General features: G+C 43.3%; 3 protein-coding genes across 4 annotated transcripts; 1 reads left to right on the forward strand and 2 right to left on the reverse strand.

The window, feature by feature from the left end:
* Window positions 1–637: 637 nt before the first annotated feature.
* On the forward strand, window positions 638–8437 carry NDUFA6 (NADH:ubiquinone oxidoreductase subunit A6). The gene is made up of 3 exons (XM_077339326.1): window positions 638–980; window positions 5600–5715; window positions 8211–8437. The coding sequence occupies exons 1-3, from the start codon at window positions 743–745 to the stop codon at window positions 8340–8342; spliced, it is 486 nt and encodes a 161-aa protein (XP_077195441.1). The 5' UTR covers window positions 638–742; the 3' UTR covers window positions 8343–8437.
* A 2983-nt stretch (window positions 8438–11420) lies between these two features.
* SMDT1 (single-pass membrane protein with aspartate rich tail 1) lies at window positions 11421–14145 on the reverse strand. Its single transcript, XM_077339327.1, has 3 exons — window positions 13893–14145; window positions 12519–12659; window positions 11421–11689 (listed from the first exon to the last, which is right to left on the reverse strand). Exons 1-2 carry the CDS (start codon window positions 14034–14036, stop codon window positions 12522–12524), a joined length of 282 nt encoding a protein of 93 aa, XP_077195442.1. The 5' UTR covers window positions 14037–14145; the 3' UTR covers window positions 11421–11689; window positions 12519–12521.
* A 2634-nt stretch (window positions 14146–16779) lies between these two features.
* On the reverse strand, window positions 16780–24888 carry PHETA2 (PH domain containing endocytic trafficking adaptor 2). Of its 2 annotated transcripts, XM_077339329.1 has the most exons (3): window positions 24189–24888; window positions 22436–22638; window positions 16780–21806 (listed from the first exon to the last, which is right to left on the reverse strand). In XM_077339329.1, the coding sequence occupies exon 3, from the start codon at window positions 21789–21791 to the stop codon at window positions 21000–21002; it is 792 nt and encodes a 263-aa protein (XP_077195444.1). In that variant the 5' UTR covers window positions 21792–21806; window positions 22436–22638; window positions 24189–24888; the 3' UTR covers window positions 16780–20999. The 2 variants fall into 2 exon arrangements, with proteins under 2 accessions (XP_077195444.1, XP_077195443.1); XM_077339328.1 differs by lacking the exon at window positions 22436–22638 and having other exon boundaries at window positions 16781–21806; window positions 24189–24525.
* Between the last annotated feature and the right edge of the window lie 1219 nt (window positions 24889–26107).

Genomic DNA, 26107 nt, shown 5'->3' on the forward strand with positions numbered 1-26107 from the left:
AGATTATTATGCTCCAAGATGCAATTAGGATTAGACTCGATAGTCCTTTAGTCACAGGGCCAATGGAAGAAAATTTTGTTTTAAATTATACTATACATGTAGGCAAATGAGATAAGCAATGAGATTTAGCCCAAGATTTTTTGTTGTGAGTGGGAATTAAACTGTTCTTGCACAGGCAGGTACTCCATTCTAGATTCCAGATATACCACTCCATAAAATTCAGAGATTTTTTTTAACCTTCATTTTATAGTAAAGCATCGTTGGGTTTAAAACAACGTACGAGAAAAGGGTTTAATTTGCAAATATGCGTGACATATACGGATAAAACCAGGGTTGCCAACGTCCAGGTGTGGTCTTGAAATCTCCCAACACGCGTGAAATCGGTCTCGTGGAGAAAACGGAGGCTTTGGACAACACCCCCTAAGGTCACTCCCTCTCCCCAAATTCTACGCTCTCCAGGCTCCATCCCCCAAACCTCCAGGAATTGCCCAGCCCGGAGTCCGCAACCGCTAAACCTGCGCGGCCCCTTAGCCTTAGCGAAAGGCTCAGACCAGACGCTAGAGCCGATTCGCAGCCTAGATGCAACGGACGGCGGGCGCGCGACTGGCCCCCACTGCAGATTGCCGTGACTCTCCCGGCTTTAAGCCGCCCTCGAGCAGCGCGTCCTCAAGTCACCTCGTCAAGGAGAACCGCCGCGTCTGCCCGCATCTTCGACCAAGGCTCAATCGTGGGCTCGCCACTAATGAATGGCATTGCAACAACCAATACGAGACGAACAATCCTCAGAAATCCCGCCCAGCCCACATGGACAGCAACGGAAGTGCTAGGGAGCAGGGGGAGCAAAATGGCCGGCGCCGGGAAAGTGGCCGCCGCCGTCACTGGGACAGCGGTAAAGCCGATCTTCAGCCGGGACCTGGCCGAGGCTAAGCGGCGAGTGCGAGAACTGTACCGCGCTTGGTACCGAGAAATCCCAAATACAGGTAGAGGGGGCGCGAATAGGGCTGCGACCTCCGCGGCAAGGTCGCTTAAAGGGGCGGTGCCGCTGCTTTGGGGTCCGCCCGCGCCTGGTTGCGTCGGAAGGAAGCATCGCCCGCCGGCTTTGCGCTTCCGTTTCCCTTCAGTTCGCCGACCTTGGTCCCAAAGTTTGCTTTCCGCGCAGAAAGGGGGACAGGCACGCCTCTGGCTGAATTTCCGCTGCAGCTCGGCGCGCTTGCCGTGTTTCGAGGGCGGCAGCATAAGGGGGGGGGGGTGCTTTGTGGCCCTGGCGGCAAGCGTCCTTTCCGATTCTGGCAGGTATACGCCGTGGCAACCTACAGTGGGTTGTCATACCCATCAGTAGAAAACGGAGTAGTAGCAGCGGATTGGAATTCAGGAATACAAGAGTGCGATGCTGCCTGTATGATATAAATTTAAAAGAGTATTGCGGTAGTTCTAAAAGATAAACGGGCCTTTCCTGGAAAAGGTTTTTTTGCTTGCGTCACTGGATGGCATAATAAACCTGGCAGACTTTTGTTTACTTTGTTTATAGCCCACGTGTCTCATTGAGACTCAAGGTGGATTACAGTTAATAAAATGGATCAGGTAAATGAGCAAATAGAATTAGGATTGTAGAAATCTGAAACACGATATACTAAACAATGGTAAAATGGTATAACTTTGGTAAATGCAGTTTCGTAGGAGAAGGATAATTCGTACAGAGCAAACAGTACATAACTGCTCATAGTGGTTGAGCCCACAATTCTCTTCCCTTTATAAAAGCAACATTCTGAACCATTCCATTATAGTGTTAGGGGAGGGGCAGTATAAAACAGACATAATAAATATAGTTAAGAGTATAAAAAAATAATCAGTTCACGCCTAATAGTGGTGGATCCAGCATTAACCCCCCCCCCCAAGTAACAGGGAAAGGCCTGAGAATAGTTCTGCCTTACAGGCTCTGTGGAACTTAGGGAGGTCATTTCACCAGGATAGCACTAAAAAAAAAACAAAAAACACTCTCCCTGTTGAATACCAAGTGTATGACCAAGGGTTGGGCACCCCCAGTAGGTGGCAAGATAACAGATGTAAGTATGAAGGTCCCTGACCGTTTAGGGCTTTAAAGGCCAAAATCCGCCCCTTAAATTTGACCCAGAAACCAATAGGCAGCAAATGGAAGGCTGTATATGGAAAGACCAAGATGTTCCAGTCAGAAGTCTAGCAGCTGCATTTTGGACTACCTGAAGTCTCCAAAGGCAGCCCTGTCTAGAGTTAATTGCAGTCATCTATTCTGGAGGTCAAGGTTGACTCAGCCTTCCATCCTTCCGAGGTCGGTAAAATGAGTACCCAGCTTGCTGGGGGGTAAACGGTAATGACTGGGGAAGGCACTGGCAAACCACCCCGTATTGAGTCTGCCATGAAAACGCTAGAGGGCGTCACCCCAAGGGTCAGACATGACTCGGTGCTTGCACAGGGGATACCTTTACCTTTACCTTTATTCTGGAGGTGACCATAGTATGAATCACTGTGGATATATCTGACCAAGATAGATAGGGGGTCGGACATATATAGAAAAGAACCTTCTTTACAGTTGTTTGCCCAAATTGAGGTATCCAGCCAGACCCCCCAGGCTCTTCACAGTCCACTAATGAGAGCTGGACCCCATCCAAAGCTGGAATATGCAATCCCCACAGGCCCAGTCTTATCCAGCCATATTTAGTCTTGGATGGATTAAATTTCAATCAGCTCTGCTTCAACCATCCAAACATGGTTTCAGACACTGGATCCGATAAGAGGAGAACATTTTGAACATACATGATAAAATTACATTATAAAACATTTAAATCAAGCCCTTCCCAAAATGTATCATCAAAGTCAAAGTACATGCAAGACATACAAACAGCAATTAAAACATTGGTTAGGAAGGAGAAATCCTTCAGAAAATACCAAAGAAACAAAGTCTTCACCCTCTGTTAGATGGCAACCAAAGGGGATAAATGCCTCCTTCTCCATAACCTTCCCCATAACCAATCACCATCTCACTCTCTGTCATTCCTCTCCTTGACCCTACAACTCAACCACAACATATTCTTCTTCACATACTTTATTTTCTGACTCCGTATAGCAACCCTTCTCCATTCTGTAGTAGTTCTCCTTCAATTTCTTCCTCATCCTCTTCCCTTCCCATCAACCCTCAACTACCTATATGGAAATCCCATTTATTACCACCTACCTTTGTGTAGCTCTTTCCTTCCATCCTTCTCTCCTTCGGGCTCAAGATAACCCTCCCTCCTCTCAACGCACACCCCTCATTCCTTTAGCTTTTCACCCTCACCTTTCTTATTCCAGTCCAGGAATGCCACAGGTAGGAGGGAGAAATGGCAACACCATGACTTTGTCTCCATGTCCTGCTAGCACAGTCACTAGGTTCTTTTAGTTCTTAGGAACCAGTATCCTGTCTAGTGGAATGAACTCCCAAAAGGGATCAAGGCCCTGATGAAACTTACTAAGTTCGGCAGGGCCTGCAAGATGGAGCTATTCTGCCAGGTTTATTGTTAAGGCCAGTGGTAGCACAGATAACGGGTTGGGCCTCCCTCCCCTCTTCCTTTCTTTCCCCTATCTATATTGTCTTCTACTGAATGATTAACAACTGACCAGATTGTAACATTATTGGGGCTAGATTGGACAATTTAACTTTGCTCCAAGATGGTCTTTCAGGAAGGGCAATATAAAAATCGTTATAGATAAACAAATAAAATATCAGTATCTTTAACAGCCTGGAAGCTAATTGCGATCCAGTATAGAGGAAGGCTGGAATGATACGGTCCTTACAACTTACTCAGTTCACCAGCTAGGCTGTAACATATTGAACCACAGTTGAGGTTCCCAAGCAAAGAGTACATTACAGTAATCTAATCTAAACATGCACCACAGTGGCCAGCTATTTTCTGTCTAGGAAAGGCCACAACTGGCTAAGAGCAGAAGCTGGTTAAAAGGCACTCCTGACCACAGCTTCTACCTGCTTATCCAGCAGCAGGCCTGGTTACAAGAGCATCTAGACTACAAATCCGTTCCTTCAAGGCGAGTTCAATCCCATCCAGAATAAGTGACACCTTAAATCCCAAATCAGACCATCAGAAGCAATTCTGTCATGTTGGAATTATGCTTCAGTTTATTAGCCTGCTTCTGCTCCAAAACTACTTCCAGGCACTGCTTCGGAGTTTCTATAGCCTCCCTGGGTTAAGCTTGAAGTGGTAGAGCTGAGTGTCATCTACATATTGGTGACAACACAGCCCAAATCTCTGGATGACTTCACCTAGCAGTCCCCCAACACCCCCTTCCAGGTAGGACTAGAACCACCATACAATAGAGCTTCCACTCCCAGTCCTGCTAGGCAATCCAGAAGGATACGATGCTTGTGGATATCAAAAGCTGCTAAGAGGTCCATCAGCAATATTGTACTTCCTTTGTCCTTCTCCCAGTGCAAGTCATCAACCAGAGTGACCAAGGCTGTTTCAGTCCAGTAATCTGGCCTAAACCCAGTCTTGAAGAGATCTAAACCATTTCCTTCATCCAGGAAATATTGGAGTTTTTTAGCTACCAGCCATTCAATAACCTTGCTCAAGAACAGACTACTGATTGATAATTATTGAAATCTCCTGGAGTGTCAGTAGGCTTCCTTAGAAATGGGCGCATCACTGCCTGTTTCAAGGCTTGGACGAACACCTCATCTTTTAAGGAAGCATTAACTACCTCTCAATCCATGTCAGATTTAAGTAACCAGGAAGGGCAAGTGTCATAGAAGCAGGTGGTAGCCTTCAAACTTCCAAATTCCTTATCCACATCCTCAGACTAAAAAACCTGAGAAGTACCATCTGTTCTCATCACTGCTAACATGGAGTCCAAGTCAGAAGTGATGCGGGAGATCTTACCTGCAAGGTGCTGAGCAAAACGTTCTCAGTAAGCCACCTCCTCCTGGACGCCAGATCTCAACACACCTCTGATCACTCAGAACACCCCAATGGCCTGCACTGTGCCACACAATGGAGGTGGAAACGTGTTGTTTCTTTGTTGCCATCACTACCATGGACCGTGCTTTAAAAGCTTTGCACATGTCCTGTTGAATTTGGCCTGAGTCTTTCTTCGCTGGCACTCTAGGGGCTACCTAGGTTCTAACACCTAGGAATGGGTGGCTGGGAGCAATCAGGCCAGCTGCCTGATTCCTCATCTCCACATTTCAGAGGTCAGCCATGGCATCAACAGGAATACCATGCATATCAAAAGAAAAATCCCTTAGAGATCTTAGACAGTCATTTGGATCTATCAGTCTCTGGGGAGGGATCAGCTTAATAGAGCCCCTACCTCTGCAGAATCTTGGTATCCCTGCAACACTAACCTAAACGGGTGATCTCTCCATTGCGAAGGAACCATTATCAGTTCCTCCACCCTCAGCTCATTCCTCCTGCTCAGAACAAAATATCAAATAAAGAGGTGGACCTGCTCAATGAATAGGAACCCTTAATACCTGAGTTGTCATGGAGACTGTTAGGGTGGGCAATTGAAGCATGTTTGTGTCCTAATGTTCATTTTCTCACCTAAGGGGTTGTTGTTGTTCTTGATCTAGTGCACATGTACCAGCTGGACATCACGGTGAAACAGGGGCGTGACAAGGTCCGGGAGATGTTTATGAAGAACACCCATGTTACAGACCCCCGAATCATTGATATGCTAGTTATTAAGGTAAAACAAATAACACTTGTCTTATATCCACAGCAGGCATAGGTCAACTTCAAGATGCTTTCCTCCTTGTAAATCATCCTATATTGATGGATTTACTTTTCCTTTCCTCTTGTTCTGAATGTATACTGCTTTTATCTGTTCAATAGACATTTATATAAATGATCAAATTCAAAGGATTCTAGATGTGGCCAAGTATTTTGTATTCCAGATTAATTTGTCAATGGCATGTGCAGTACAAAAACGATCAATATTGCTAAATAATGATGTAAATGTTCTAGACTACAGAAACAAATGTTCAGGTATCAAAAGGAAGGAAGGAAGGGGCAAAATGTTAAAAAAAATTAATGGCTGCTTGTACATTTTCATATCCATAGATTGATTGCTAGTACTTGTCCCTGTCTACCCTTTCCAGCCCATTTCAATCTTTCATTTCCATTTGATCTCTGCTGCCTTTAGTCTCCTTCCTAAAATGTTTTCCTTTCCTCACCTGCTTTGCGTTCCCTCAAAATCTGCCTCCTTTCTCATAATCATTCACCAATCATCTCACTCTCTGTCATTCCTCTCGACTCTGCAATTCTTCATTTGCAACATGCTCTTCTTCACATGCTTTATTTTCTGACTCCCTATAGCAACCCTTCCTTCTTCATTCTGTACTAGTTCTCCTTTAATTTCTTCATCCTCTTCCTTTCCCATCACCCAACTACCTGTATGGAAATCCTGTTTATTACATCCCTTTGTGTTGCCCTTTCCCCCACAACTCCACCCCCTTCCATCCTTCAGGCTCGTTAACTCTCCTCTCAACACACAAACCTCATTCCTTTAGCTTTTCACCCTCACCTTTCCTATTCCAGCCAAGGGATTCCACAGGTACAAGGGGGAAATGGCAACATGACGATTGTCTTTGTCACCATGCCCTGCACAGCAGATTCGCTAGGTTCTTTGAGTTCTTGGGAACCACTTTTGATCGGATAGCTTACTTAGCTGGCTGGTTCCTAAAGCTGCTTCAGTAGTCCTCATGCACATGTTCAAATGATATTTCTCTGGATTCAAACCTGGCCTGCAGGACTTGTCCTGTTCTACTATATTTGTTATCTGCTTAGAGCCAGGACTCTGCAATTAGATATGGCAATGGATATAGCCGAGGATGGATACTGAAAGCAGATTTGGTTAGAAGATTGAGTGGAAAAATGATACAAAATTGACTTGCTAAGAAAATAGGGGCACTACAGAATCAGATGCTGCACAACTGTCTAAGTAGTAAGTCTAAGTTGTAAATGTTCTAAGCTTGTAAAACTGAAGTGACAGAACATTTGGAAACAGTTGCCCAATTTGATTACTTTTCATCTTCATAGAATCATAGAATCATAGAGTTGGAAGGGGCCATACAAGCCATCAACCCCCTGCTCAATGCAGGATCAGCCCTAAGCATCCTAAAGCATCCAAGAAAAGTGTGTATCCAACCTTTGCTTGAAGACTGCCAGTGAGGGGGAGCTCACCACCTCCTTAGGCAGCCTATTCCACTGCTGAACTACTCTGACTGTGAATTTTTTTTCCTGATATCTAGCCTATATCGTTGTACTTGTTGTTTAAACCCATTACTGCGTGTCCTCTCCTCTGCAGCCAACAGAAACAGCATCCTGCCCTCTTCCAAGTGACAACCATTCAAATACTTAAAGAGGGCTATCATGTCCCCTCTCAACCTCCTTTTCTCCAGGAATTCTATGAGGACATGGTCACTTCCCCCTAGGGTCCCCACCTCCTTCACCTCATCCACCAACTCTTGCCTGTTAAGTCCAGTATGGCTGAACCTCTTGTGAGTTCATCTACCATTTGATAAATGAAATTGTCAGCCAGGCAGGAAGTTGCATGACTGAGGACGCTTCGCAGAGTTTGTTTCCCAGCACCCATCTGGGAAATTGAAGTCACCGATGATGACAAGGTCCTGATGCTTGGATATTTTCTCAAGCTGCTCACAAAGTGCAGCATCCACATCCTCTCATTGGTCAGGCGGTCGGTAGCAGACACCAACCACCACACTGTTTGTTTTCCCCTCGCTTATTTTCACCCAGATGCTTTCCACTGTAGATATACTCTCCTTCACTAGAATTTCCTGACAGGTAAGCCCTTTCCTCACAGTGCCACTCCTCCACCTCTTTGATCTATTCTGTTTTTTCTGAACAGTTCATATCCATCTACCATTACATTCCAGTCATGAGAATCATTCCACCAATCTTCAAAAGCAACATGAGCTAGTGAAGGTGTGAGAATATATTTGGCATAGGAAGATCTTGCCTACAACTTATGATCTTTTGAGTGATCACATCTGACAAACTGGTATTTCACAGTGGACCCTAACTTGACAATTGATTGCTCAGAAGATACTCTGATTGCTATCACTGAATAAAATAGCCATGAATTTCTTACCCTGTATTACAGTAATGGATTGGAGCAGATGCCTGAGCATTTAAAATACTTTCCTCTTGTACCTGACACAGGGGAAAATGGAACTTCAGGAGACTATCCAAGTATGGAAACAGCGGACCCATATCATGAGGTACTTCCATGAGACAGAAACGCCACGGCCCAAGGATTTCCTATCCAAGTTTTATGCAGGTCATGATCCTTGAACCAAATAAACTTTGTAGAACCATAACTCTGTATTTCAGTTGCTTTTGTTGCAAATAAAGCACTGAATATTGAAGAGCCCTTCAGCCAGAAAGTATCCAACTGAGCACTATCTCTTCTGTACCGATTCTGAGATATACTCACCCCGATTCATCCTGTATACAACAAACTGGGTATATTCACTGCAGTTAATTCCTCAAGAAACTTCCTATTTGCATTGCAGTATGCCTTACTGAATACAATGGTACTTACAGATGAAGAAGAATTGTGCTGTAAATAGATGTTGGGGATTAGAAGTCTATGTGAGAGATTTTAACCAAACACAATCTGTTTTCTGCAAATAAGATGAGTGAAAATCACTCACTTTAGCAATAATGTCCATTTGACTGGAATTACATGCTTCATATCATCACACTGGCAATTCATTCACTTAAAAAAAAAACATTTTTAAGTGGTTTGGTTTCTGCACAATAACAGCCTTCACCATGAAGCAAATCAAAGCATGAAGCATGCAAGGTAGTTGCCATTGGCTCATCTACAGGATTGCAGGAAGCTGCACAAGAACAAAACATTTGTATTCCAATATAAAATTGTGATGAGCCTCTTGTGGCGCAGAGTGGTAAGGCAGCCGTCTGAAAGCTTTGCCCATGAGGTTGGGAGTTCGATCCCAGCAGCCGGCTCAAGGTCGACTCAGCCTTCCATCCTTCCGAGGTCGGTAAAATGAGTACCCAGCTTGCTGGGGGGTAAACAGTAATGACTGGGGAAGGCACTGGCAAACCACCCCGTATTGAGTCTGCCATGAAAACGCTAGAGGGCGTCACCCCAAGGGTCAGACATGACTCGGTGCTTGCACAGGGGATACCTTTACCTTTTCCTTTATAAAATTGTGATTAATACGCTCAGCTTTGGGCAGCAAAATAGTCAAGGCTAGAATATAGGAGACAAATGAAGCATCTTCTCTTCAATCAAAGCAAGCACCTCTTTTTATTCGAAGTCCTTCCCCCATCATATGTGTTGCAAAGAACCTCAGGGACAGCTCTAGGAAGGCAGTACAAAAGTACGTAACTGATATTTTTCACATACTACGTAGAATAATTTACACTTGAATTTTATTCAAACAGTTCACTTAGCAATTTATTTTAACAATGCTATGGATTCCATCAAATTAATATAAAGGATTCTTAAAATTTATTTATTATATTTATATACTTCCCTACCCTTGCAGCTTAGGTTGGTTTACAGAAAACTTGAGATATCATGATGCAGGTGAAAACATGGCTCAATAATACCAGCAGGATAACAACAATACTAACAGTAACATTTGGTGATAATGATTTTTCTTAATTAAAACATTAATATTAATAATTAACTGAATCCCATAAGTTGGTCAGTCCACGGTTGCCCTTTTCTTTGCTCCAGGGACACACAAGTGTGAGGGGGGTGTTCTCGGGGCCCCAGTGCGTCTTGTTTCTGTTGGATCTCAACAAGAGCTCCATTCGGCAGGCCCTGGGGAACTGTGGTAGCTGTGGTATATATATACAGGTATATCCTCCAGAAGCATTTTAGCTATATATAAAACCAGTTACCTAAAGTAATTTTTATTAGTATTGTTACGTAGATAGACATTTAATTGTAAATATCAAAGGATTTTTTGTCGTACACATTAAGCATCCACTTTATAGCCTAACTAAGCAGAGATGCACCCTTTTGATTTCATTAACTTCAATGGAGTTAAAGGATGTAACACCGTTGGGTTTGTCAGCTTCAGGTTTGGAAATATCTGGAGATCTTGGGGGGTAGAGCCTGAGAAGAGCAGGGTTTGGGGAGAGAAGGAACTTCAGCAGAGTATAATAGCACAGAGTCCCCCTTCCAAAGCAACCATTATATTCAGCTAAGCTGACCTTTGTTGTCTGGAGAACAAATGTAATAATAGATACCAGCTGGGAGCCGTACCCTATGGCCACCTGTAGACATGTTAACAGTTCTTACATGACAACAAACCCAGTTTCCTTTTAGTCATTGCATTCCATACCTCAAATTGGGATGTCCCTTTTATTTTGCCATGGTCATTGCTCCAGCATAATTCCCTTTTGTTCTCCTGCCTTGATTACTATCCTGTTGCTCCCAAATATAGACATTCTTGGGCTTTTTTCTTTCTATCACTAGTGTTATTAAGTTCTGCACTTCCTGGTGCCAAAAGGAAATTCACAAACTGGTCATTTGTGTCAAATTTGAAATGCATATATTTAACGAAACTGTACTGAAGAACTGATTGTATTTTGGTAGAATCTGCCAGGAGTCTCACCAAGAAAGGCAGGCCATAAATAAATACCAACTATGACGCATCAAGCTGTCAGATGCTACATACCACTTGTTGTTGTTGTCAGGTATGAAGTCATGTCCAACCCATCGCAACCCCATGGACAATGATCCTCGAGGCCTTCCTGTCCTCTACCATTCCCCAGAGTCCATTTACATACCGCTACATTACCAAAAGGAGCCTCTTGTGGTGCAGTGTGGTAAGGCAGCAGACATGAAGTTTGAAAGCTCTGCCCATGAGGCTGTGAGTTCAATCCCAGCAGCCGGCTCAAGGTTGACTCAGCCTTCTATCCTTCTGAGATTGGTAAAATGAGTACCCAGCTTGCTGGGGGGGGGTAAACAGTAATGACTGGGGAAGGCACTGGCAAACCACCCTGTATTGAGTCTGCCATGAAAACGCTAGAGGGCGTCACCCCAAGGGTCAGACATGACCCGGTGCTTGCACAGGGGATACCTTTACATTACCAAAATAGCTTTAACTTCAGTTCTCAAATGCAAATACTCAGCAAATATATTCTAGAAAGCAAAGCAGTTAAATTCTGGCTCAGATTAAATGAGGAACCTATATAATTTAAGCACAATTTTAACTTCCATAAACTGAAGATAAAACCCCAATTTGAGCTTTTCCCCTGCCCAATATTAACCGGTGTTGAGATTGTGTGCTTGCTTTCACTTTTGTTCATTTCAGTGAGTGAGCTTTGTTTGGCTAAGGAGCACATCAGTATTTATATTTCAATACTCAGTCAATGAAGAGACTTAACTCTTGATCTAGCTTTATTTGCAATCAAAGTACTTCCATATCCCCTGTATTCATTAGATCAGAAACTTCAAGCAGTCTTTTAAGATGATGTAAAGTGCAGGTGAATCAACATATATATCCACGCTAACCTCATTCTGACATGCACACACAGCACTTGCTGGAAAAACATGTTTTTCTGAACTGCCTTCTTTACAAAGTAAATAAAGGGCTTGTCCTTCAACAGAGTGGTATCAGAGTAAGTTATAACTATGTCGTTCTTCCAACACAATCCTATAACAAAACAAAAACAAGATTAGTTTATACTGTGGAAAGCTGGTTTTGCAGCTTAAAATGAGATAGCAGTACTACAACATGTATATCTTAAAAAACTTTTCTTTCCCATAGCTCATTCTCCTAAGAAACAAAGTTCACTGCGCCTTTAGCAAATATTCAGCAAGCAGTATACTTTGATTTGTATGCTGCAAAGCTGTCACTGTTGGAGACTTAAGTTGTGTCCTATTTTTCATTCACTTCTTGTTATACTTAAAATGGAGATACCAAAGATAATAACTAATATATTTTTGAAACTTGTCTTACAGGCAAGTTTATTTGTGCTTCAGAACTGGATAGAGAATAAAACTGGGAGGGAACAGAAATGGGTACTTATGATGGGGATGGTGAACAGAATTAAACATACTATGAGAAGGTGGACATGGGGAGTGCCAGACATACTAATAAGCTTCTTCTATTGGCTGCTGCAAAATCCAGCGTTGGCCAGTCCAGTGAGGAAATACTGTTAGGTGCATGCACCGCCTTATTGTTCCTAGACACATCCTGATCTTGCACTGCATCCACTATGCCTTGCTAAGTTTTACAGATTAAAGGATATATAATTTGACTACACATGCTCATTCATAAAGCTTTGTGGGGGAGGAGAGAAGGATGTCTTCTTATTTTGATGCTGTAGCAGGGCCCCCTATTTACAGGTCCCCCACTGAACAACTAAACAAATCCTTAATGGGAGGATTTGGCTACAAAATCCACTTTTGTTTAGGAGACTATTTCCCAAAAAGAATAGGAAAAATGGAATTGAAATATCCGCTTTTATCAGCGATCATACCTATTAATCATCATCATCATCATCCTCTGGCACGAAGATATCATGCTCCTCAAGCAAAGCTGCAAAGCTCTTGCTAATCTGCGTCCCGACATAGAGGAACGGAATTACAACGGAAAATACACGGAGAAGACCAAAGGGCATCTATAGGGATAAATATATGTTAGTATGTTTCAGACGACAAGTGTTGCCAAACAAGATAGCCATCAGCAATTTTCATGTAGTTGCTAAAATAAGTAAATCTAGAATTCATGGAAATGTTTAAATAGCATTCTACCAAGAGAGTCTGGGACTGGTATATCTACAAGACCGCATTTTCCCACTATGTTCCCCAAAGGTCATTAAGATCATCTGACCAGAACCTGCTCAGGGTCCCAGGCCCAGAGGAGGTGAGACTGGTCTCAACCAGTGACAGGGCCTTTTTGGCCTTGGCCCCGGCCTGGTGAACAGGACCTCAGCCAGTTCAGCAGGGCCTGCAAAACAGAACTATTCCACCACAGTCAAGGCCCTGATGTACCACAAAGAAGTGCTGGCCTCAGTCTGCATACTGAGATTATCTGGGGGGGGAACCAATTAGTTAGGGGCTACTGACATAGATTTTATTGAATGTATATATTATTTTATATTTTAGTTACTCTTAATCCATGTTATCATCTGCTTTGAGTGTGCACAAAAGCTTGCAATGATGACTTCAAGATAGCAAATTTATACCAATAAAATAAAGTCTAAAGATCAAATACATGATTCAATTTAGGATGATCCCACAGAAAACAAATCTGTACAATAGTAAGGAAGAAAGGCTACAGTACCGAATTTTCTGGGAAAAGGCATTTTGCTAATGTTTTAGTTATAGGACTCAGTACAGCATTGCACTCCATGGCCAGCAACACGTAGAAAACTCCAAGACTTTTAATATAGTATATCTGAACACAAGAATTGGACTGGGACCGGAGAGATTCCAATCGAACTATCCGCGAGGCGCATTGAGTCCATCATTCTCCCACAACATAGTCCACCGGATAAAACGTCGGCGGGAGTGACCACGACCTTGAGCTATAAACCGAACAAGGGGCAGCAATAAATGGAGAGGGGCCGTCCGAGCTTAAGCAGGGCCACTAGCAAAGCAGCCCGCCCCTCCCATTCATTTTCCCTACGAGAAACCCTTTCAAGGGGAGCTTCCGCATTCCGAGGTCTTCCCCTCGAGTTCTTTTTTTCATTGAGCCAACCTTCAGTCACTCAAACGCTAGTTCCGCCTTCCACGGTAACCTTATATTATTGGCCGGCAATACCAGCCAATAACACCAGACCGGCGGCGCGGATTGGTTAATACTCTCCCCGCCCCCGCTTCTCCTTTATGGCTTTCCCTCAGACACTCACTTTAACGGGCTTCGGCAAAATGGCGCCAGACGGGGTGGCGGTAACGCTGCGCGACGATGCCACGGTGCCGGAAGGGATTCGGTGGATCCTGGTGGGGTCCGCCCTCCTCCAAGGCCAACTCGCTGCTAGCAGGCGCCCGGCCATCTTCTTTCCGGAGCTGCTACCCTCGCGACGAGTATGGTCCCTACGTGCCCGGGGCTGCGAAAAGAGCAGGCGGTGCTTTCTTAAGTCTCGTGATACCGAGAAGGCGAGGGCACAGTGCGCATGCGGCTGACTTGCTGCTTTGGCGACGGGGTGAAGAGAAATTCGAGTGAGACGAGGGAATTTCCGTCATCGGAGGCTGGACTGGTTGGACAGACAGGTCTAATGGAGAGCCTGGGCCAGCCCTTCAGTTTACAGCATACCTACACCCACACAAAAATATGACAATAAAATGAGACTTATGAACTTATTTATCATACCGCATGTGTAGTGTAGCCAGGAAACCCAAGGATTGTCTGGCTCACAGGCAAATGATTTTCAGAGGTGGTTTGCCATTTCTTGAATCTGTGTCATTTCTCCCATCCAAATATTAGCTAGGGTCTGCGCTACTTGGCTTCCAAGATCTGACAGAATCAGGTTTGTCTGAGCTAGTCAGGTCAGGGTGACATATATAAATTAATATAGAAGTGGAAGTGTGAATTAGATTTAAACAAAGGTGGAGTAAAAATAAAACCTGGTGTAAGGAATATTAACAATTTGAGACAGGCAGATAACACTACCTTACAGGCAGAAAATAGTGAAGACAAAACGACTACTGATGAAAGTTAAAGCAAGAGGATTACAGCTTTTGTCAAGAAGAAAGGATTCTTAAATGTCAGGATGTGTCACTGGCAACCAAGATCAAGTTAATTCATGCCACAATTCCCTATTACTATGTCTGTGTGTAAAAGTTAAACAATGAAAAAAGCTGATGGGAACAAAGTATATTCCTTTGAAATATGGTGTTGGAGGAATTCTACGAATACTATTAGATCCGTGGGTTCAGAAACTAGGACACAGAGTTCATTTCAGCTCTTTTTTGTGACCCCAACTAGATAGTACAGGAAGCAAAAACTGAACTGAGAACCCACCAATAACCGCAACATATACAAATACATGTCAAAAGTTCTTCCCACCAGACCAGTGTGTGCTTTAGGTCAGTTTCACTTTAAGCTGATTGGATCTGGCAGACGGGATCCAAAGACATGCTGGCCAATTGCATTTACTGGATTACAATCTTGCCTTGGACCTCAAGCTCGGTCCTCTACAGACACAACAGATACTAGTAAAGGTAAAGGTATCCCTGTGCAAGCACTGGGTCATGTCTGACCCTTGGGGTGACGCCCTCTAGCGTTTTCATGGCTGACTGAATATGGGGAATATGGCCCTCAAGCATGCAAGACCTGAACAAGGTTGTTTTGGAGGTCATTGATCCATAGGTTTGCCAAAAGCCAGAAGCCACTTGATAGCACTTAACGAACATAACACAGTGCTGTGCAGTAATTTCATGGATTCAAAACTGAGATCTCCATTCTGAAATGGAAGCTTGCTGGGAACCAGCAACCTACAAGGTTGTGAGAATGCAGAATGCATGTCTGAAGGAGGCAACTTCAACTATTTCCCAGAACCTCAGTTTCTTTATGAAGTTATTTTATTTATCTATTTATTTATTTATTTGTAATCCATTTACATAATCCATTATTCATTACCATTCCTCTAACTAGAATATCTGTACGACTATGGAACCAAGCATTTTGTATGATTAGCTGGAGTGCGGTAATGACTGGGGAAGGCACTGGCAAACCACCCCATATTGAGTCTGCCATGAAAACGCTAGATGGCATCACCCCAAGGGTCAGACATGACCCGGTGCTTGCACAGGGGATACCTTTACCTTTACCTTTTTAGCTGGATAGCAATAGCTTTAGCTTGTATTCTGCAAGTGAATGCAGTACTTTATTTAGATGGAAGTAGAGTTCATTTGAAGGCAAGTTTTTTATATTCAGATATATAATAAAATATCAATAAAAGCAAACCTTGTGTGTCTAAATATTAAAAATCTTGCAAGTTGGGGGGGGGGGCAAAAAACACCCCAGAAAACACCATGTAACATTTTCTGTTGTGGTTAGATTATACAGGGGAGCAGAGGACACAGTTCTTTTGGGCCTGCAAAATTAAGACCGCTTTAGTCAGCTGGAGGAAAGAGCATGTGCCTGTTTTTGAAAATAGGTTGGTGAGGAGGTTGCTCTACCTTTGTTTCTCAGACAGACCAGAATGAATGGGATGAAATTAATTCAAAAGAAATTCCATCTAAACATCTGGAAGAAGTTCCTGACAGAGCGGTTTCTCAGTGGAACAGGCTTCCTCGGGAGGTGGTAGGTTCTCCATCTTTGGAAATTTTTAAACAGAGGCTAGATAGCCATCTGACAGAGAGGCTGATTCTGTGAAGGCAAAGGGGTGGCAGGTTACAGTAGATATGAGTGATAGGGATATGATTGTCCTGCTTAGTGCAGGGGTTGGACTAGATGACCCATGAGGTCCCTTCCAACTCTATTTTTCTATAATTCTAGATAGAGTTGGTTGTCCCTGATCTTCATTAACTAACCAAGATTTATTCAAGACGTGAGCTTTCGAGCGCAAGTACTCTTTGTCTGATGAAGAGTGCCCGCACTCGAAAGCTCACGCCTTGAATAAATCTTTGTTGGTTTAAAGGTGCTACTGGACTCTGATTTTATTATGCTACTTCAGACCAACACGGCTACTCATTTAAACATACACTAACCCTGAGAGTTTCAGAGTAGGCAGTGATGAATTTTACTTCACACAAGCTACAAGAGATTTTTTTAAAAATATTTTATTCAAATTAAGCATGAATAATAATGAAACATGAATGAAAAACATGAATAACTAATAACTGAAAAACAATACTAATTCCTTGTTCTATATGTAAAATTGCCCATGCAATTTTTTAAAAAGTAAGACTGTATTGTATACATTTCATGCAAAGTAAATTCAACATTGCAAGGGTGCTAAATCCCATTAAGTTCTGTATAAAGTTTGCAAATCTGTTAACTGCTGATATCAGTATTCCAGTCCAGCTGGAGGAAATGTTGTCTTTGGATTCTGATACAAAAGTTTAGTTTCATGTTATTCCATTTCTATCAGTTTCATAAGTGCTGCTTCACTTGCCTCAATGGCTTGATTTTTTTTTAAAGAATGATGATGCTTAGTTTTTCTTCAGTTAGAGCATTTACCCTATTTAGGTATTGCAATTGCCCCCATAAATAAACAGAAAAGATGTCTTATGGTTATCATCTGCATTAGCTTACACCTGATTGTTGTATATAATGGCTTTGTTGGCTCAATAGTTACAATTTAAAGTTATGTGCAAGTCCCGTAAAGAGATATCTGCAACTAAAAGATCAGAAGGCAATATTGGTATGCAAGAATTTGTATACAGCAAACAGCACCTCCAGCTCCTATTAACTCTTAACTAAACTATAGTTCTCTTATTTATAAAAGAAATCAAAACTCAGTGGTTGTGGTTGAGAAAAAATTAAAACCCATCTTCATTGGGTTTTTTTTTAACCACCTTTTATTGCTGCCTCGGTCCAGCCTGTGGGATAGTTTCATTCAAAAAATGAGAGTGGAATGGCAGTTCATATTGAATCCTTAGCTGTGCATATTTGAAACTGAGGGGTGTACGCAGTTGCAATATCAAAATAACCCACTTGAAATGTTGTTCTGAGCTTATTAGAAGTAACACAAATAGGTTACTTCTGCACAAAGGTGATTCACACAGGGATTTTCTCTTTACCGCTCACAGCAGCTATATTCCTCCCCCATCAAGGGCTTTTTACTTAAAAAAAAACAGTAGTAGGAATATTGCTAGTTTTAGGACATTATAGCAATATATTTAATATCAATATCAAAAGGCCTGCCAGGCTGAAGGAAACAGGACCAGAGGTGGGTAGGGCGTAGAAATGTATACCTTCTCACCTACACACTCAAAGCCCGCTCTGTCTTTCAGGAAAGATTATACCAAAGGAGAGCCAAGAAAAAAGCAAAAAGATAGGCAACAGTACAATGATGTCAAGTGGGAGGCTAAAAAAAAAAGTACTATCATAAAGGAAGCATGGAACAAGAGATCTATGAGAAAGTATCTTAGCCTTAAGCCTGACCTTGGAGTAAGGTTTTTTACTATGCTCATGTTCTGGCTGATTAAATGACATAGATAAGAAACTACCTTACATTGAGGCAGGCCATTGGTCAGTGTCAGTGTAACGGACTGTGCTATAAAAACTCCTAAATGCTGTGTAGCCATGTGAAGAGTTAATGCCTCACATAGACCGTTTATGCACTGGAGGTTTCATGCTGGGCTGCAGGCTGGAGTTTTAGTTGTGGCAGGTTGCCCCACCTCTTCCTGCACCCACATGGGGGAGCATTTGGCCTGGTGCACCCCATCCACCCCCGTTCTGTGCTCCTGACAGGGGGGTGGGACAGTGAAGGTCCCAGTGCATAAACGGTCATAGTCAAGAGAGCCTTGAGTGTCAGGCCACTCAAAGGGATTTGAATAGTTAGCATCAGTAGAGCAGAAGGAATTGGGAACTGACTGAAGATAAATCAGTTTAGCTCTGAGAATGAGAACAGTTTAGCCCTAACTAAAGAGTCTTTAGCAAAGTTTAACACTGACTGGGGACTGGGAAGCTTGGCAAGGAGGAATGGGAGAATTGATGAAGACCCCCATTCAGCCAGAAAAAAAGGAGAGATTGTCTAATTAAGAGAAGTGTTTCCTTGCCGAGTTGATAAGATAGCACAAAATTTGGAGTGATCACTGGTGCATTTAGAGAAAGAATTTGGGTAGTTGTAGCATATCCCAATCTTTTGAAACCTGGAGTCCATTAAACTCAAGAAGTGAACAGGATTGTTTAGAAAACACTGAAAAGCCTCTCATATCTAAGATTGCAAGGCTTTGTGAAAAGTTTTAAACTCTCACCTGCTGTAAACATATTAATGTGAAGTTGCTGTGATCTCAGAGTACATTATTGATTTACCTCAGACATTTTACCCTTGATTTCACCTGACCGTTACCTCTCCACATAACGTATTTCGTTTTTGAATTTTAAAAGGCCTCTTGCATGCTGCTTTGAGGGTGATCTTGTCTCTTGAGGAAGGAGACAAGAAGATCACCCTCAAAGCAGCATGCAAGAGGTCTTTTAAAAAGTTTCTGGACTTAGCCAGCATCAGACTATAATACTGAGACAAGGTGGGACAGCCATGAACCTTCACAAAAGAAGAAAATAGATAAAAAGAGCAGCTCATCCAGAAAGGATGTTAAATCTTGTATCTGAGTGAGGGAACAGAGCTAGGTCATCATATTTGGCTAAGAACTTCCTTGTTGAAATCTCACATTAGCTATGCACTCATTTGGTGGCATTATGAAAGCTACAATTCTCTCAGCTTTATTACAAGCTGCAGTATGGGGATTGTGCGGTATTGTATCATTTATTTCAAACTTTTTTGATTATTTGTTTCAAACTTTTTAAAATCCTGCACTCTGAACCAAAAGTATCTAAAATTTAAAATAGTATCCATAACCATAAAACATACTAACAATAAAGCAGTTAAATAAAATGTGCTTAAATAAAATCAAGGAACAAAAAGAAATGCAATTAAAAACAGATGAAGAAACTAGTGAAAAGCCTGAGTTTTTTTTTAAGTTTATCTTAGCACCTTAAGGCCTGTAGGTAATCTCAATAGGAAAGATCTTCTTGAGTGTTGGTGCCACAATAGAAAAGGCCCTGTTGCTGGTTCTTACCTACCACATCTCAGACTGAGGATACAGAGTAGAGGTTTTGATGACCTTTGTTGGCAGGCAGGCTCATATAGCTGAAGGCAATCCTTCAGGTACCCTAGTCTCAGGCCAGGTATGGGTTTATGAGGGATACCTGATTACTGTTGTATAAATGTATAAATGCTTTGAATATTTAATACATTCTATATAAAATTACTAAACATTTGTTTTAGTGAGTAGGAAAAGCATATATCTTACATGCTTTGTATTACTCTATCCAGCAGAAATACTAAAAACACTGAAATATACAGATTTAAATTTAAATGGGAGTAACAGTATTGTAGGAAGTCAGATATGATGCAACAGGGATATGTGCATTAAGAACCTGATAATTTGAGGAAACCTCTTTCAAGTCCTGTATCATATAGAGAACTTTCTCACTGGCCATTTAATCTGCATTCTGGCCTGCCCATTCAAAATGTATTCAACAATACAGGGCAAAAGCCCAGTGCAACTTATGACAGCTATAACATTTTAATCTTCAGCCACCAGAAGAAACCTGGTTAACAGCTGAGATGGAAGGAAATGCCTCTTCTCACACAATCCTGCCACCTACCATTGTGTAAATTCTTGCAAATCTTTTAATTCAATGTTTAAATTAACACATTGCTGGCAAAAAGTGCTGTCATGTCACATGGTGACCCTGTAGGGTTTTGAAGTCAAGAGACATTTAGAGGTGGTTTGCTGTTGCCTGCCTCTTGTCTTGAGCACCCAACTTTGACCCAACCCTAGAACTAAATTATGGAAGCCTGTTGTGGTTCTTGAGGTACATGTTGTTGAGTATAAGATTTGGGGACAGCAGCGCCATTTCTAGAGTCTCTGGGGATGCAAAGAACTGGTAGTCAGTATCCCAGCATATACACATGTAAGTCCTCTTTTGTGTGATAGTAAGAATGTTGCACTAGGATTGGGTAGACCTGGCTTCAAATACCCACTCAACTGCCCACTGGGTGCCCTTGGGCCAGGCGCTCTCCACAGACTATTTTCTATGGTTGCTGTGAGAAAAAGGTGGAGAAGAGGAGAATCATGTCCATTGGTCACTATGAGCTTTGCGGAGGAAGGGTGGAGTAAACTTTAAGAGATAGACTTGCAATCAGTCAAGGGGTTCCAGAAAGCAATATAGGCCATATTTGGTGATTCTCTTGGCTGAGAGATTAATCCAGAAAGTGCAGCAAGATCACTGTACATGTACTTGGCATGTATTGTTCTCTGCCTCTTAACAACCACTCTGTTCACATTTCCACTTTTTTCTGGCTTTCCAGCCATTCCCTCCTCACATCGGCAATCTCCTGGCCATACCAATCATGCAGCTTTGAGAAGCAGGCTGTCTCTGGAGACACAGGGCTTTCCTGCACAGCGGATGCAAAACCAGCAGTCAGCAGTCCACTGATGTTGCTGCCTGCTAGCCTTCGACGTGGTGGTAGGGGTGGAGGTTTTAAATATCCCCCATCGTGATCAAAAGGAGCTCCTCCGCCCACAGAAGAACTATCACCCCAGGTAGCATAGCCATTTTCCATGATGACAGGGTGCTCCTGGACAGGTATCATTGTGGGATTAGAGAAATGTCTCTTCCGGCCAGAAGATGGTTTCTTTGGAAATTTATGGCTGGCAACCAAGCTCTTCCGGGCCTCCTCCAGTTGTTTCTCTAGCTCCTTAACCACTAGCCTCATGTAATCAAAGCTGGCCCGTGAAAGTGCCTTCACCCAAGCTTCCATAGCCATTTGGCAGTCAGCAACCAGTACGTAGGCCTTGGCCCCAGCCCCGTCAAACCGGATGGCAAAGGCAAACTCCTCCGCAGCCTCGCATAGCTCCACAGTGCAGCCCTCTAACACAATGAGCCCCAGGGGGTCACGGCTCTCCCGCTCTTCAAAGCAGAACAGCAAGTTGCCCTTGAGGACAAACCAGCGGCGCTGGTAGGAGGCGGTGTGATGGTGGCGCTCCACACGCTTACATAAGAAGCCAGTGTGATCGGCTGGAGAGTTGCACGTGGCATAATGAGCCACACTGCGCTCATTCAGCTTCATAGTAATGCTGTCCCCCTGCAGAGAGAGAGAGAGAGGAAATGTTAGTGAATTATCCATTTGGCATAGACTGCTTAATTCAAATAACTAAATACAGGCCATTCCTGAGTCTTTTAAAATCTTCTGCAGCATCAGATCTCCCACTCCAGTCGGTGATACAAGGCTAAACCCTTACACCAGGGATAGTCAACCTGTGGTCCTCCAGATGTTCATGGACTACAATTCCCATGAGCCCCTGCCAGCGTTTGCTGGCAGGGGCTCATGGGAATTGTAGTCCATGGGCATCTGGAGGACCACAGGTTGACTACTCCTGCCTTACACCACTGAGATCCACTCTAAGGAATATTTATCAAACTATCCATAGCTAGGCCAGCCATTAGGTGTTACAGGAGCAAGAGGAGAGACTTCCATACTTAGTGACCTCAGCCTGCAGCAGCCAATAAATGAGGTGAGGTGTTAGACTAGGATCTGGGAGACCTAGGTTCCAATCCTCACTCTGCCATGGAAATTTCCTGGATGACCTTGGGCCAGACAAATTTTCTCAGCCTAACTATCCTCAGAGTTCTTGTGAGGACAAAATGGGAGGAGACAAGAACAATCTAACTGCTTTGGATGGGGGTATAAATAAAATTAATAAATACAATCACCTGCCCCTATTCATGGAGAAATGTGACTTTGACCTGGCCTCTGCAGTCATATAAATACATGTTTGGGTTAGAAGGCAGTGCTCTAGATGTTTCTCAGACCAAAACACTTGCTGGGCTTCATCTTTCTCCTTGCTACTGATGCCAATCAGTGCAAGGATGCTGAAGACAGGAATCCCAAATAGAAAATGATTCAACTGACATTTCTGCATAAACAGAACAGAACCAACAACTGTGAAGTATTGTAATCCTCCATGGTTTCTTGCCTTCAAAAGATTGTAGTATTCACAAAGGCAACATTTCACACATAAATACATTCAGCCTTTCTGGTTAGAAATTCTGTTAATGTTGATTCTTCTCCCATCCACACTGACAGCGCTGTTCCAGTGTCCTAGTGCATCAATAATATACACACCCATAAGCCTAGGGATTGCAACAGGCATCAGGCCAAATAAAGCACCAGAGAATGCAACTCATTCATAATTATTTTGCCACTGAAATGACTGTCGGCAATGAAAGTCCCAAGAAACTGGTGGAGGTTATAAGCTGTACTGCACAACCGCCCACAAAGCAGTGTGCCACAGAGAATGGGTCCAAGTGAGGCTACAAGCACAATAGCTGGGTGAGCTTTTGGTTTGTTTTTAAATTACAAGCTTAGATCAGACACAAATTCTTTACAGGTCCATCCCCTCTCCTTTATTTGCAACCACCATTCTCTCTCCCGTCTCCACTACGTCTCTGTCTTCTCCTAGCCCCTGTCACTAATAGAGTTGAGGAGACTTCCAGGTACAGATGATGCAAGTCCTTTCCTGACAGCCCCTGGGTATTCTGCACCTATTGCAGTCAAAGTGGCCCACTGACCTCCGTTCTCCCTGCGAAGTATTTATTATTTATTTATTTATTATATTTATATACCACCCTCACCTTGCAGCTCAGGGCGGTTTACAGAGAACTTTGAAGCCATGAGACAGGTACAATATGGGTTCAAAGACAGCATCAGGTAATACTAGTAGCAATAATAGTAATAATAACAACATGTAGTAATGATAACATCACTAATAATTGAAACTTTAACATATCAACTGCAACCCCATTGGTCAGTCAATGCAGAATTGCCCTTTGATGTGCTTAATGGGCACATCTGTATGGGAGGAGGGGTTCTGGGGCCCAGGAGCCAATGCTTATTCAGTTGACCTCAACCAAACGCCTGGCAGATTTTTGCAGGCCCTGTGGAACGGTGCTAGTTCCCGACATTTCACAAGGTGAGGGTCAGGACAGAGAATGATTTGGCCCTGGTTGAGGTCAAACATGCTTCCTTGGGGCCAGGGATCACCAGCCAGTTGGAGTTGACAGTGTAGTTGGCAGACGAGAAGTGCAGAAAACAACTGTTGAGTTTCAATGTAAAAGTTTTGCCCAGAAAAAAAGACCATTCCTTGAACATATTATTCATCTAACAGAACCACTAGTTCTCTTCTGATTCTGCCCTTGGGATGTATCCTTACCCCAGATGCACAAGACTGTTTTGCTACATTTGGAACCATGGATCTCCACGTTAAACATAACTGCCCTGTGGCCTACTTGAACTTGGTCCCTAGGGCCAAAAGCCTTCCAAGATACATTTATAACAAGAAAGGCGTTTGCAAAGCCCCACAGCGTCTGGGTATGTCTAAGTAAAATGCTTCGCCCGGTTAAAGGGATTTTTCGAAGTCAAGCCAAAAGCCTGCTCTAAAACGGAGGGGTAGATGATCCATCTTACCTCGTTTTAATTCAGGAATCAAATATCTGGGTCCTCTGTTACATCTGGCCGTTATCCCCACCCCGCTCCCTTTTTAAGAGCACTTTCCTCTTGGCGACCCTCTTCTTTTGTTAAACTCCGACTGCCACTCGTGCAGATTTCGCGGCGCAAAACCCGGAACGCACAATCCTCATTGCGGCACGAACTACGAGGATCGCCCGGGATAGCCCTCTGCAAGCCAGGTTTTCCAACAACCTCAAATCAATCCCGGAGAGGATGTTTCACTCTGTTTATTCCCCTATTCCTTTCTCTCCTTCCAGGTCCTGGAAGACACATATAAGAGAATTCCGAAATGTCCGCGACCATCGACGCTTCCTTTATTTTGCCATGGACATCCTTGCTGATTGAGGGTACATAAATGGTGTCCTTCATCTAATTACATGCAGCAAGCCAAGCATGTTCCTCTCAGAATGTGGAGGCAGCCACCCCCCACTCTCACACACGATTTGTCCCCTAAGATTTCATTGCTAATATTATTTTGTGAGAGTAGTTTATGCCAGCTGCTCTCATTTAGAATGTTCGTCGGATCTGATGCGGGAATGCTGCAGGCTGAATTCCTCCAGAAACCACCAACCTCGGTGCTCACGCACATTTTAAAATGCGTCCCATGCCATGAGCAAATCTCCACCTCCTGGGCAACTCCTGTACTATTCCTAGGATCTCCTTACCGAGGAAGAAATGGAGGATCACCCGAGGCTACAATATTAACAGGCGCTCTAAACATGATAGTGGGTGAAATTTGCACCGAGAAAAGTCAACGAGACGGCAGCGCCTGCAGGACCGCGCGAGGGCGCTCCGTTTCGAAAGCTGCGAAGGGGCCAAAACGAGTGCCGGGAGGAACCCTAATCACGTGGCCTGGGCCCAGGGCTTCGCAGAGTTCATATGAAACAAGAACAGAATACAAACCAGTCCAGATCTGATCGCTTCATTACGTCGGATTTTGGCAGCTAAGCAAAATCATCCGGGGGGGGGGCACCATGGACTACCAGGAGTGGGCAATGGCGAGCCACCTCTTTTGCCTTGACACCCATGCGGGTTGCCATAAATCAGCTGTGATTTGACCTTTTCCACATAATCACCAAATTAAACCAAATTAAAAACAGCAGAATTACCACAACAGAAAGTTAAAAACTGACTTTAACTGACACAGCTTTCACCAAAATGTTTGCAACTTCCAGAGTAATTTCAGGATTGCAGTCATCCAGTAAATGTTGACACACACTCGCCTGCAGAATTTCATCCACAGTCACTATCCCCTTGCTAAATAATTCTTCTAAAACTGCTTTGTTTCAGGGTCGTTGGCCTATGCTAAAAGCCCTCCTGGATAACTCAGTTTTGCATAGTTTGAGGGAAGACAGGAGGGTGGGAGCCTTCCAGACCTCCTTGAGCAGGCCATGCCACAAGATGGACACAACAGAGAATTCATTTGTATGGGCAGTTCCTGATTGTGCCTATTTGCAGTATGGCACCTACAGCAGATCTTGCTCCAATGAGCCAAATTGTTGTTGTGGAGCGGGAGGGGGGGGGCTCCCCACAGAGATGAGGGACTATGGCCATGAAGGGCTTTGCATATGATAGCCAATACCTTGAACTGACCCTTGTAACTGCAAAGTAGTAAATGGAGTGATAGCAAAATAGGAGTAACATGCATGCTCTTCCTAATTCCTGTGGTATGCTGATGAGACTACCCTCCAGTCAGAAACTAAGGAAGGCCTAGAACAGCTGATTACAAAGGTCAATGAAGTAAGTAAGAAATTTGGCCTTTTTGTAAACACTGAAAGACAAAAAAAATGATGCCCACTCCAAAAAAAAACAGACATGTCACAATAACAATTGATGGTGACAAGATTGAATGCATTCAATAATTCATTTTTCTTGTA

Source organism: Paroedura picta, chromosome 5 (genome assembly GCF_049243985.1).
Source record: "Paroedura picta isolate Pp20150507F chromosome 5, Ppicta_v3.0, whole genome shotgun sequence".
NCBI classification, from domain to species: domain Eukaryota; kingdom Metazoa; phylum Chordata; class Lepidosauria; order Squamata; family Gekkonidae; genus Paroedura; species Paroedura picta.

What these genes read in the sequence shown, in the direction of transcription:
- PHETA2 (XM_077339329.1), bottom strand. Translation starts at nt 21,791, where the DNA reads ATGAAGCTGAATGAGCGCAGTGTGGCTCATTATGCCACGTGCAACTCT.
- NDUFA6 (XM_077339326.1), top strand. Translation starts at nt 743, where the DNA reads ATGAATGGCATTGCAACAACCAATACGAGACGAACAATCCTCAGAAAT. An exon ending in CCGAGAAATCCCAAATACAG is followed by an intron (nt 981 to 5,599) that starts GTAGAGGGGGCG and finishes TTCTTGATCTAG; the next exon opens with TGCACATGTACCAGCTGGAC. An exon ending in TTGATATGCTAGTTATTAAG is followed by an intron (nt 5,716 to 8,210) that starts GTAAAACAAATA and finishes TACCTGACACAG; the next exon opens with GGGAAAATGGAACTTCAGGA.
- SMDT1 (XM_077339327.1), bottom strand. Translation starts at nt 14,036, where the DNA reads ATGGCCGGGCGCCTGCTAGCAGCGAGTTGGCCTTGGAGGAGGGCGGAC. An exon ending in TTTTGCCGAAGCCCGTTAAA is followed by an intron (nt 12,660 to 13,892) that starts GTGAGTGTCTGA and finishes TTATCCCTATAG; the next exon opens with ATGCCCTTTGGTCTTCTCCG.